Raw genomic sequence first — 12,846 nt, 5'->3', positions numbered from 1 at the left:
ACAAAGGAGAAGGTGCAGATTGGACCAGGCCACATAGCTGACCAAAAGGTCACAGAGCAAAGGCAAACAATAAAATGCTGGAAGTACTCAGCAAGTTCACACATACAAATGCCACTTTTGTGATTTTGTTTTATTTTACATTACTATTAAGTGCTCAATGAAATCTGTTTTTTTTCTTCTAGGACGAGTTTCATCAGAAGATTTCCACTTGCTCTAGCTCCTGTTAGGCATATAATGACTGCCTTTGTACTAGGACTAATGGTACCCATTTCCTTCAGCCTGTATCCTCAGACAGGGCAGGTATGTGATGAGTTTAACACTCGCAGTATTGTCTACTCCGACTGTTGTGTATATTGCCAGCTGTTCCAGCTATCTCACCAGTCATTTAATATTTTCACCTAATGGTCATGAAGATTTTTAAACTGGATTCCATTGGTGTCTGTGAGCTTATCAGATTCTTTTCCACTTGTCATTTGATCTGTGTTTTACTGTGTTTGTTGATTTAGTATTATTTCTTGCTGTAACTTTGCAATGAAAACAAAAGAACTTGGCTTAGTGGCAGGAGGCAGAGGGTAATGGTCAAGGGTTGTTTTTGTGAGTGGAAGCCTGTGACCAGTGGTGTCCCACAGGGATTGGTGCTGGGACCCTTGCTGTTTGTAGTGTACATTAATGATTTAGACGTGAATATAGAAGATATGATCAGTAAGTTCGCAGATGACATGAAAATTGGTGGTGTCGTAAATAGTGAGGAGGAAAGCCTTAGATTACAGGATGATATAGATGGGCTGGTAAAATGGGCAGAGCAGTGGCAAATGGAATTTAATCTTGAGAAGTGTGAGGTGATGCATTTTGGGAGGACTAACAAGGCAAGGGAATATACAATCCCTTGTATAGGATCCTAGGAAATACAGAGGGTCAGAGGTACCTTGGTGTACTTGTCCATAGATCACTGAAGGCAGCAACACAGGTAGGTAAGGTGGTTAGGAAAGCATATGGGATACTTGCCTTTATTAGCCGAGGCATAGAATATAAGAGCAGGGAGGTTATGATGGAGCTGTATAAAACGCTAGTTAGGCCACAGCTGGAGTACTGTGTACAGTTGTGGTCACCACTCTATAGGAAGGATGTGATTGCACTGGAGAGGGTGCAGAGGAGATTCACCAGGATGTTGCCTGGGCTGGAGCATTTCAGCTATGAAGAGAGACTGAAAAGGCTGGGATTGTTTTCCTTAGAGCAGAGAAGGCTGAGGGGAGATATGATTGAGATATACAAAATTATGACGGCATTGATAGGTTAGAAAGGAAGAAACTTTTTCCCTTAGCAGAGGGGTCAATAACCAGGGGGCATAGATTTAAGGTAAGGGACTGGAGGTTTAGAGGTGATTTGAGGAAACATCTTTTTACCAAGAGGGTGGTTGGAATTTGGAACACACTGCCTGAAGAGGTGGTAGAGGCAGAAACCCTCACAACATTTAAGAAGTATTTAGATGAGCACTTGAAACGCCATAGCATACAAAGCTACAGGCCAAGTGCTGGTAAGTAGGATTAGAATAGATAGGTGATTGATGGCTGGCACAGACACGATGGGCCAAAGGACCTGTTTCTCTGCTGTATAACTCTATGACTCTAACTTGCATTTATATATTGCCTTTCATGACTTTGGGACATCCCAAAACGCTTCACAGCCAATGACATTCTTTTAAAGTGTAGTGTAATTTTGGAAATGCAGCAGCCAGTTTACGTACACCAAGCTCCCAAAACAGCAATACGATAATTGTAATAGTACTTGTTCCTTTGGTATGTACACTATTGAAGATTCACAGGACTCCAAGCAATATCCAAAAAAAATGTGGGTTTTTTTTCTTCTAACCTAACTAGGACATACAGTGACTACATGAGCCACATCTAAACACATCTCTATCTGGCTACACTCACAACTTTCTGATGATGTGATGTGACATCATTTACTCCAATGACCTTCACTTACAGCTGCTTAAAGTAGTCCTCTCTTAAGGTGCTCCCACGACAGAACAGCAATGCGATAATGACCAGATAATCAATTTTTTGAGATGTTGATTCGTTGTCGTCTTCTTTGGCCTCCGTGTCTCTCGAGACACGATGGGTAAGCGCCTGGAGGTGGTCAGTGGTTTGTGGAGCAGCACCTGGAGTGGCTATAAAGGCCAATTCTAGAGTGACAGACTCTTCCGCAGGTGCTGCAGATAAAATTGGTTGTCGGGGCTGTTACACAGTTGGCTCTCCCCTTGCGCTTCTGTCTTTTTTCTGCCAACTGCTAAGTCTCTTCGACTCGCCACTCTTTAGCCCCGCCTTTATGGTTGCCCCGCCAGCTCTGGCGATCACTGGCAACTGACTCCCACGAATTGTGATCAATGTCACAGGACTTCATGTCGCGTTTGCAGATGTCTTTAAAGCAGAGACACGGATGGCCAGTGGGTCTGATACCAGTGACGAGCTCGCTGTACGATGTGTCCTTGGGGATCCTGCCATCTTCCATGCGGCTCACATGGCCAAGCCATCTCAAGCGCTGCTGGCTCAGTAGGGTGTATAAGCTGGGGATGTTGGCCGCCTCGAGGACTTCTGTGTTGGAGATATGGTCCTGCCACCTGATGCCAAGGATTCTCCGGAGGCAGCGAAGATGGAATGAATTGAGACATCGCTCTTGGCTGACATACATTGTCCAGGCCTCGCTGCCATAGAGCAAGGTACTGAGGACACAGGCCTGATACACTCGGACTTTTGTGTTCTGTGTCAGTGCGCCATTTTCCCACACTCTCTTGGCCAGTCTGGACATAGCAGTGGAAGCCTTTCCCATGCGCTTGTTGATTTCTGCATCTAGAGACAGGTTACTGGTGATAGTTGAGCCTAGGTAGGTGAACTCGTGAACTATTTCCAGAGCGTGGTCGCCAATATTGATGGTTGGAGCATTTCTGACATCCTGTCCCATGTTCGTTTTCTTGAGGCTGATGGTTAGGCCAAATTGTTAGGCCAGATTGAGGGATAAATATTAAGCAAAACACCAGGGATATCTGCCCTGCTCTTCGAAATAGTGCTGAGAGATCTTTTATGTCCACCTGAGAGAGAAGATGGGGCCTCAATTTAATATCTCCTCCAAAAGACAGCCCTCTGACAATGCAGAACTCCCTCAGTACTGCACTGGAGTGTCAGCCTAGACTTTTGTGCTCAAATATCTGGAGTGGGACTTGAACCCATGTTCTTCTGACTCAGGCAAGAGTGCTATCAACTGAGTCACAACAGTACTGAGAGATAACACTTTTTCCTTTGTGTAGCTGATTTCTGGATTTATCTAGTTTGGACTTGTAATCCCCTGGACTGTCAGTATTTACAGAGGGTCCCTGGGAGATTTACAGTTTTCAGTCTTTTTTTCCTCTCCCCTGTCCACCCCTGAGACTGTCAATATTTGCAGAGAGTGCCCTACACAGAAAAACTTGAAAACCACTGCTTCAAACCCTTAGATTCAAAGGAGGCGAAGATAAAACCCACAAAGCTCAATGTTAGGGTCTGAAGTTCTATTAACAGATGATAAAATACCTGGTAGTTCAAGATAATAGGGTGAACAGGTGTTGGGTGTTAATTAGTTAATTGTATTCAAGTGTGTCGTCTTCACAAACAGGCTTGGAAGTTTCTCAACCTGCATAACAAGCATAACGATATCCAATGTTTCAGCATTTAAGTGCAGGAGATGACACTAGATAGCCTTTGATTATAGTAACTCTGAGAAAGAATAATTGCAAAACAATGGATAACATTGTGAAATTTGTAATTGCTTTATGTATGATAAACTCAGCTACATAATATATGGACAGGACAGGAATACCCCACATTTTGAGTTGCCAGTGGGATGAGCAGTCGAGAGAGATGATGCATTTTCCGACTTATTCCATATGCCCGTCTAAGAGTGAAGACCAAAGTATGGAAAGTCCTCATCAGGGAACTCCTTTTTGCTGACTGTGCTGCATTAACATCTCACACTGAAGAGTGTCTGCAGAGACTCATCGACAGGATTGCGGCTGCCTGCAACAAATTTGGCCTAAAACCATCAGCCTCAAGAAAACAAACATCATGGGACAGGACGTGAGAAATGCTCCATCCATCAGTATCGGCGACCACGCTCTGGAAGTGGTTCAAGAGTTCACCTACCTAGGCTCAACTATCACCAGTAACCTGTCTCTCAATGCAGAAATCAACAAGCGCATGGGAAAGGCTTCCACTGCTATGTCCAGACTGGCAAAGAGAATGTGGGAAAGTGGCGCACTGACACGGAACACAAAAGTCCGAGTGTATCAAGCCTGTGTCCTCAGTGCCTTGCTCTGCGGCAGCGAGGCCTGGACAACGTACATCAGCCAAGAGCGATGTCTCAATTCATTCCATCTTCGCTGCCTCCGGAGAATCCTTGGCATCAGGTGGCAGGACCGTATCTCCAACACCGAAGTCCTCGAGGCGGCCAACATCCCCAGCTTATACACCCTACTGAGCCAGCGGCGCTTGAGATGGCTTGGCCATGTGAGCCGCATGGAAGATGGCAGGATCCCCAAGGACACATTGTACAGCGAGCTCGTCACTGGTATCAGATCCACCGGCCGTCCTTGTCTCCGCTTTAAAGACGCCTGCAAACGCGACATGAAGTTCTGTGACGTTGATCACAAGTCATGGGAGTCAGTTGCCAGCGATTGCCAGAGCTGGTGGGCAGCCATAAAGGCGGGGCTAAAGAGTGGCGAGTCGAAGAGACTTAGCAGTTGGCAAGAAAAAAGACAGAAGCGCAAGGGGAGAGCCAACTGTGTAACAGCCCCGACAACCAATTTTATCTGTAGCACCTGTGGAAGAGTGTGTCACTCTAGAAAATTAGCCTTTCTAGCCACTCCAGGTGCTGCTTCACAATCCACTGACTACCTCCAGGCGCTTATCCATTGTCTCTCGAGACAAGGAGGCTAAAGAATCCAAGTGGATTCCAACTGAAGTTTCATCCTTCATGTTTTGAATGCACCCAGGATTACAGGTATCTCTGAGAAATACAACGTTCCTCTGACTGCTGCTTTCGCCACATCCTGAGATCCACACTCCGTGCCATGCGCCGCCATATGTACACACTGGACCCCTCTCTCCAGAAGCACCATCTCACCTTATCTCAAAGCTGCTCTGCTCCGTAATTTCATTTCATCCTTCGTCTCATCCAACGCATTAACAAAAAACTTTTTTCTTCCTTTCGGGTGTTAAGGAACACAAGCTCCAGCAGCTGATGGGGATTAATGCCCCTCCAGATCCTTCTTCCCCTTCATTTCCCTCTGACCCCATCCCTTCTGATCTGGCCCCTTGCTGTGTTTCACTATACCCTCTGACACTGAATGATCTGTACTCAAGAAAGGACTCAATTTGATCCCCTTACGCCCCACCTGAATGAATTTCGTGCTCAGCATGACGTTGAGCTCTTCTGTCGCCTTCGCCTCCGGGCTCACTTCTTTGACCAGGATCAGTAGACCCATTCACCCACCTCCAGCAGTCTCCCTCAACCTGGACCCCTCCCTCTGGCCTTTTACCCACTCTTGATCTTTTCATTGAGAACTGTCACGAGACAGCGGATGTCTCAATTTCTCTGCTCCCCTCACTCACTCTAACCTGTCTCCCTCTGAACTTGCTGCACTCTGTTCTCTCAGGTCTAACCCCAACATTGTCATCAAACCTGTAGACAAGGGTGGTGCTGTGTGTTGTCTGGCGTACCGACCTCTACCTTGCAGATGCTGAGTGCCAACTCTCAGACACTTCTTCCTGCCTCCCCTGGACCACGACCCCACCACTGAACATCATGCTACTGTCCACAGGACTCACTGACCTCATCATCTCCGGAGATCTTCCCTCTATAGTTTCCAACCTCATAGGCCCGCAACCCCATGCTGCCCGCTTCTACCTCCTTCCTAAAATCCACAAACAGGATTGTCCTGGCAGACCCATCGTTTCAGCCTGTTCCTGCCCCACTGAACTGGTCCAGTCTCTTCCCACCTATATCAGTGACTCTTCCGATGCCCTACATCATTTTGACAATTTCCAGTTTCCTGGCACTAACTGCCTCCTCTTCACTATGGACGTCCAATCTCTCTACACCTCCATCCCCCACCAGGACAGTTTGAGGGCTCTCTGCTTCTTCCTTGAACAGAGGCCCAGCCAGTCCCCATCCACCACCACCCTCTTGTGCCTGGCTGAACCTGTTCTCACATTGAACAACTTCTCCTTCAATTCCACTCACTTCCTTCAAGTAAAAGGTGTTGCTATGGGTACCCGCATGGGTCCTAGTTATGCCTGTCTTTTTGTGGGATATGTCGAACATTCTTTGTTCCAGTCCTACTCAGGCCCCCTCCCCCAACTCTTTTTCTGGTACTTTGATGACTATATCGGTGCTGTTTCCTGCTCCCGCCCTGAACTGGAAACCTTTTATCAAATTTGCTTCCAATTTCTATCCTTCTCTCACCTTTACATGGTCTATCTCCGACACTTCCCTTCCCTTCCTCCACTTCTCTGTCTCCACCTCTGGTGATAGGCTGTCCACTAAAATTTATTACAAGCCCAGCAATTCCCATGGCTACCTTGACTACACTTCTTCACACCCTGCCTCCTGTCAGGACTCCATTCCATTCTCCCAGTTTCTCCGTCTCTGACGCATCTGATCTGATGATGCAACCTTCCATAACAGCGCCTCTGATATGTCTTCCTTTTTTCTCAACCAACGATTTCCCCCCTACTGTGGTTGACAGGGCCTTCAAATGTGTCCGGCCCATTTCCCACACATCTGTTCTCGCGCCTTCCCCTCCCTCTCAGAACCGCAACAGGCTTCCCCTTGTCCTCACTTTCCACCCTACCAGCCTCATCCAGAGGATCATCCTGCGCCATTTCCGCCACCTACAGCGTGATGCCACTACCAAACACATCTTCCCTCTCCTCCCCTGTCAGCCTTCCAAAGGGATCGTTCCCTCTGTGACACCCTGGTCCACTCCTCCATTACCCTCCGACACCTCATCCCCTTCCCATGGTACCTTCCCATGCAACTGCAGGAGGTGTAACACCTGCCCTTTTACCTCCTCTCTCTCCTCATTATTGTCATGGTCCTGTAGTTTTATTTTCTGAAAATGCGGTTTGCCTTTAAGGCTCGCAAGGGATCAGTATTGCTTTAAGAACCAGCCAGCCTCAGGAGTTATAGGAAGGTGCATTTCCGTTGACTTAAAAACAGCCAATTGGAGACTGTGATTCAAAGGGTACATTCTCGTTACCATAGAAACAACCACTGGGAGTGCGTCTCATGCAATACATTTGTTACAGTTCAGTTTTGAACTGGCTTTTGGTTGAAGACAGTTTGTTCCAACAGAACACATAGACAGAGGACACAGCTGTGATGACAGCACTTGGAAAAAGAGCTCTCAACCATTTAAACTGAGGAAGAGGATTTTAGTCTGTTTAATTATTATCTCTCAAAATTCTAAAACATCAAGCCAAAACAGAGATCTCTGGTAATTTAAATTGAAGAAAGGGAAGTTGGACTGTGACAATCTTTTATCCCTCAAAAACTCTAAAGTCAGATTGATTCTGTTGAAAGTGTTTGCAAGTCGTTGACTGTTGAAATTCGCTGCAGAAGGAAAGCAACATCCTGTGAGGACTTCAAGCAGCATTGGACTGTAAATCTGCAAGGACTCTAAATTTTTTTCTATTTTAAATGTTGTTTATATCTTTATAGTGTTTAAGAAATTAGTTCTTCTAATTAAAGAGTTAATTTATTGATTTAAAGATATCTGGTTTGTTTAGCCTTATTCGGGGGTCAATAGATGGTACAATTTGGCTGGGCCTTTCTTTAATTTGGAAAGTTTTAAATGATATGTTAGCTGATCAGTGGAGTGACGGGATTGAATTAACAGTGCATTGGTCCCACCACAATCAGAATCGTATATTTTCACTGGGGGCTTTGACAGGAGCGGTCAGCCGTAACACTATCCAAGGCCTCAAACATTCCTTTCAGGTGAAGCAGCAATTTACTTGTACTTCTTTCAATTTAGTGTACTGTATTCACTGTTCACAATGCGGTGTCCTCTACATTGGGGAGACCAAACGCAGATTGGGTGACTGCTTTGCGGAACACCTCTGCTTAGTCAGAAAGCATGACCCCAAGCTTCCGGTTGCTTGCCATTTCAACACTTTCCCCCCACTCTCATGCCAACATTTCTTTCTTTGGCCTGCTCCAGTGAACATCACCACAAGCTCGAGGAGCAGCACCTGATCTTTTGATTAGACACCTCTACAGCCTTGTAGACTGAACATTGAATTCAATAACTTCAGAGCATGACTGGCCTTTTTAAAAATATTTTATTTTTTAACCATGTGCCTGCTTTTCATGTGGTCAGAGCTGCTTGTTAATCTGCTATTAACACTCTCTCTGGACTAAGGCTTTGTGTTTCACCACAAGTATTAACACACGCTTTACCTTTGTCCCAGGACATCTTTGTTATTTAATCTCCCTCTGCCCTATCAAACACCTTCCCCTTTGTTCTCTTCCCCCCCCCCCCCCCCCACCCCCTCCCCTCGCCTTCACTTGCTTAAAACCTAATTCTTTTCTAACCTTTGCCAGTTCTGATGAAAGGTCACAGACCTGAAACGTTAACTTGGCTTCTCTCTCCACAGATGCTGCCAGATCTGCTGAGTTTTTTCAGCACTTTTTGTTTTTGATACATTTTCACTTTGGGCTGCAAGGTGGACAATTAGGTCAGAGGAGAAAGAAGTCAGATCTGGCTCCTTTTATATGCCTCCTAATCGTTTACAGAGCAGCATTTAGTGTTGGGGCTGGGATTGTGTGGCACAGGGGGTCTTAGAGGATAATTTGGGGCAGTTAAGTTTGAAGAGCAAAGTTTACAATATACAAATGGAATGTTACTTGTGCAGCAGCTCAATATGTAATGACCCTCTGTGCTATTAGTATTGAGCTTCCCGGATCAGAAAAATCTTGAGTTTGATCCCTTGATGCATTGAGTTTATCATTGACAATCAGTTCAGTGCTGGGCAAATTGCAAGATTTCAGTATCCCTCCAGGAAGAGGAATAAAATGAGTCAGTTTTGTACTTCTCCAATAAAGTGTGCATCTGAGGATGTCACAGGATTGACTGATGCTCTCTTTTTCCCCCATCTACAATTGCCATACCAGTATCTCAGCGCATGTTGTAAGTATAGCCTCTTGAGTGAGGTAGCAGAGACTATCTATACCCCTGAAACTGTATCCAATCATGATTCAGGATGAGGTGGGATTGGGGGGGTGCGGTGCTAGAAAAATGAAATATGGAACAATTAAAAATGCACTCTTCAAGTAAAATGGTGCTTATTTTTTGAGCATCTATGCTAATTGTTAATTTTATTTTAGATAAAACGGAGCAATCTTGAACCTTTAATCCAGTCAGCCACAACAGAAGATGACCTTTATTACAACAGAGGGTTGTGAAAGAGGGCCACAAAGTAAGATTGTACTCTGCCTGGAGATCATTTGTTCACATGGACGGCTCTCGTTAAACACACATGCTAACAAAAAACAAGGCAGCTCAGGAGCCCAAATACTACAGAAATTTTACTTGATGCAGAACTGCTTATCATGAATGTAAAACATTGAACTCCATTGCAATAATGTTTGACCAAATATTGATTATTTTAACACTTTATATAGACAGAACCCATTGCATTTTGTCGGATTCAGAGATCGGGCTTTTCTGCTTTTAGTAAAGCATTGTTTAAGACCTTTTTTTGTGGTGGTGTTCCAAGATTTTCCCATCCTCTGATGAAGGTGTTGACTTGTCCTGGAGCACAGTTCCATGCTTGGAAGCCCTCTGCTACATCTGGAAGTGTGAAATGTTTATATGTGAGCTTTGTCATATTGGGAAGATACGTAAACATGAGGACATCACAGTCAATCCACATCATCCCCTCACTCAATTTCCATGCATGCACTAACCAATAGAAGTTACTGGATGGTGAGAGAGCAACAATCCGTGCCTGAATTCCCTGGCCTGGAAACTGAAACCTATCGTATTACCCTCATAGCTGTCCTGGATGTCAGCACAAACTGAATATGGGACCATTCTGGTCTGTAAATGTCACTCAGAAACATACTGGTTGGTATATTTAATCATGGTGTTGTTGAGTTTGCATGTGTTCCCTTTCTCTGGGCAGAACATTATGGCCTAGTAATTCATTGAGGCCACGTTTGCCTAAGCATCCAATATGGCACATGTTGATAAATGATCCAGTATAGGTGTCCAGGACCCCCGCCTGAAACGGGCGTTTGGGTCTTTTGCATCTGCAAATAGTGGACTAAACACCTATTTGAGGCTCCCTTCCCAAAATTTTCAGTGCCCCATTCCAAATCGCCCCTCTCCGCCCATCCAGGACCTACCTAAGGACTACTGCAGGGGAGGCAGCTGGCCCACCCTCGTCCTCTGAAAACCAGTGAGCCATCTCTGGATGCCAGGCTGGTATACGCAGATCAATATGCTAATGAGGGCTGGGGCCCAAATCTGGATGGGCCTCTGACGTATGCTGCAAAGATGGGCTGAAACGAATTTCTAATGTACTGTGAATGATTGACAAAATATGTAAATTATTATTGTACTTTAAGTTCCAACTATTGTAATTAAGTAGGAAAAGCTCATTCATCACCCTCCTGGGTAATAAAGGCACTTCAATTGATTTTATTTTCCCTTGCTGGTTGTTTCATTGTTCATTGGAAATTATCCCATTTTTCATTCAGGTGCCTGTTCTAGTTTTAATAATTGCATGGGTTAAGTAAGTCATTTTATCTTGGTGCTTTTCAAGTGGTTTGACACGATCATGATTAACAACCATTACTTGTGGTGTAAAATATAATTTATATAGTCAATACTAATATAATTGGAAGAAATAAGAGGAATTACTGAGCCCAAACATGCAGACCATTTCCAATCTACATACACATTTGAATCTATGCAACAGCCTAAACACTGAGGAATTAATGATAGCTTCAGTAGAGACTAATTCAGCTGTAATGTGGGCTACTCCCAAACTCCTCCAGGAAGTAACTCTAATCACAGACTGTTCTATTTGGAAAAAAATCAACAAAAGAGATATGGGGCTAGAATTTATTTTTAAGGGCATGTGATAAGTGCTATGAATTCTCCCTATTTATGTTGTGGGGCAGATTTAGTGTACCAGCAGCCACACAAGCCACCATGTGACCTTGCACATATGCAATTCTTCAAGAGTCTTACAAGTTTGGGAGGGTAATTCCTCTAGGGATCAGGAGAACTGAATTGCTAACCTGTACAAACAAACTGAGAGTAGCTATTCACTGCCTGCGCCAAATGGAAAGATGTGATGTTCAGCATCCCTTCCACATTTAGTGCTGCTGATCTCTGGAGGTACTTTGCACCACATTGCTTTATATATACAGCCTCCTCCAGAGGCATCACTATTCTGGTACTCATTGTAACTATTTAATTCTAAGCAGTGGGATTAATGGTGAGACTAGAACTGAAGAGTTCTAAATATGTAATTTTAACCAACAGCATCAATTTTATATTTAAGTATCTGAATAGTTTTTTTTGTTGTGTGTAACAATATTTCAAGACTGGGAGTAATTGCCAGTTATAGTATGGTGGAGATGGATCTGCATCAAACCACAAGTCAGTGCTTTGAAGCAGGATAATTTCACATTGGTAAACTTGCTTAGTGCACCAAAATGGTTTTTCTCTCCTAAATGAATTGATTAGTTTTAACACTCTTCATTCAGTATTAAATATAAAATCACATTTTTCGAAACATTTTAACTCTGCTTGTGCAAAAAGAATTAAGCTATTAACTTGAAAATATTCTGTTCCCATTGTTTAGGAGCATTTAATTTGGAGTGTGTATACAGAACGCAGTTAAGCATTGCTGTTCATATTGTATCTCACTAAATAACTATGTTGGAATGTGCAATGAGTTCTTCCTTGTCTCTGTCGAGTTGAACAAGTTGAACGTTTGCTGCCAAAGAACAAGTTTGAGTTATAACCTAATGCAACAAATGGCCTGCTTCTCAATTTGGAGTTTCAGTATTCTAAAGATGGGAGTGTTCACAGTCTAAGATCTCTGAGTGCACACAGAATTTCACCTTTGAATATTAAGTTTTCTTGCAGCTAGCGTATGGTGTAGCTGACTGGCACCCCCTGGCCTGAATAAGCATCAATACAATAGTGCTCTCATGGTTAAATTTAAAGTTTCCTGTAATTTTACCAGCACTCAACTGTACTTTCTCTATTTAAGCCAAGCCATTAAAACATTAATGTTAAAAATGTTGCATGAGATTTTAACGGCCCAGATTTTGCGGTCAGCGATTGAAGGTGCTCGCTGCTGACCTTTGAAGAAAGCTGCTCACAAAGATCTAGTGATCTCTACTATGTGGGTTTCCCCTATCCTGACGGCACTTTAAAGCTGGCACCAAGTCAAAGATGTCGTGGCATGCAGCAGCAGTGATGTCAGCAAGCAGGTAAGGAACCAATCACAACCAAGTATTCACACAGCAAACCAGGAAGTTAAAACCACTGAAATTTAAATGAAACCTACATTTCAGATAGCAAAACATAAGTGTCTGTGATTGGAGTAAGATGGAAGCTAAAATAAAGAAACAAACTTGAAAAAAAAAATCTATAAAAATGTGGGACTTTTTAACATGATCATTGTCATTAAGACATTCCCCAACTGTAAAATTAGCTTTCCAGGGCCAATGATGGGGATTAGCCCTAATTATGAAATTACACCAATGTGCTTTGTTGAACATTTTCTT

At 43.9% G+C, this 12,846-nt stretch overlaps 1 protein-coding gene across 2 annotated transcripts in view; it reads left to right on the top strand.

Moving 5' to 3' along the window:
* sfxn4 (sideroflexin 4) overlaps positions 1 to 10,746 on the top strand; it is a 40,200-nt gene extending 29,454 nt beyond the window's left edge. For both annotated transcript variants that reach the window (XM_068053002.1, XM_068053003.1), the window contains exons 14-15: positions 183 to 300; positions 9,421 to 10,746. In XM_068053002.1, coding sequence (XP_067909103.1) covers positions 183 to 300; positions 9,421 to 9,498 — 196 coding nt within the window. In that variant the 3' untranslated portion in view covers positions 9,499 to 10,746. The remainder of the gene's footprint in view (positions 1 to 182; positions 301 to 9,420) is intronic.
* Positions 10,747 to 12,846: the final 2,100 nt, after the last annotated feature.

This window comes from Heterodontus francisci, chromosome 20, assembly GCF_036365525.1.
Source record: "Heterodontus francisci isolate sHetFra1 chromosome 20, sHetFra1.hap1, whole genome shotgun sequence".
In the NCBI taxonomy this organism is placed as follows: Eukaryota; Metazoa; Chordata; class Chondrichthyes; order Heterodontiformes; family Heterodontidae; genus Heterodontus; species Heterodontus francisci.
The sequence above is the reverse complement of the archived record's forward strand: the minus strand, read 5'-3'. Positions and strand labels throughout refer to the sequence as shown.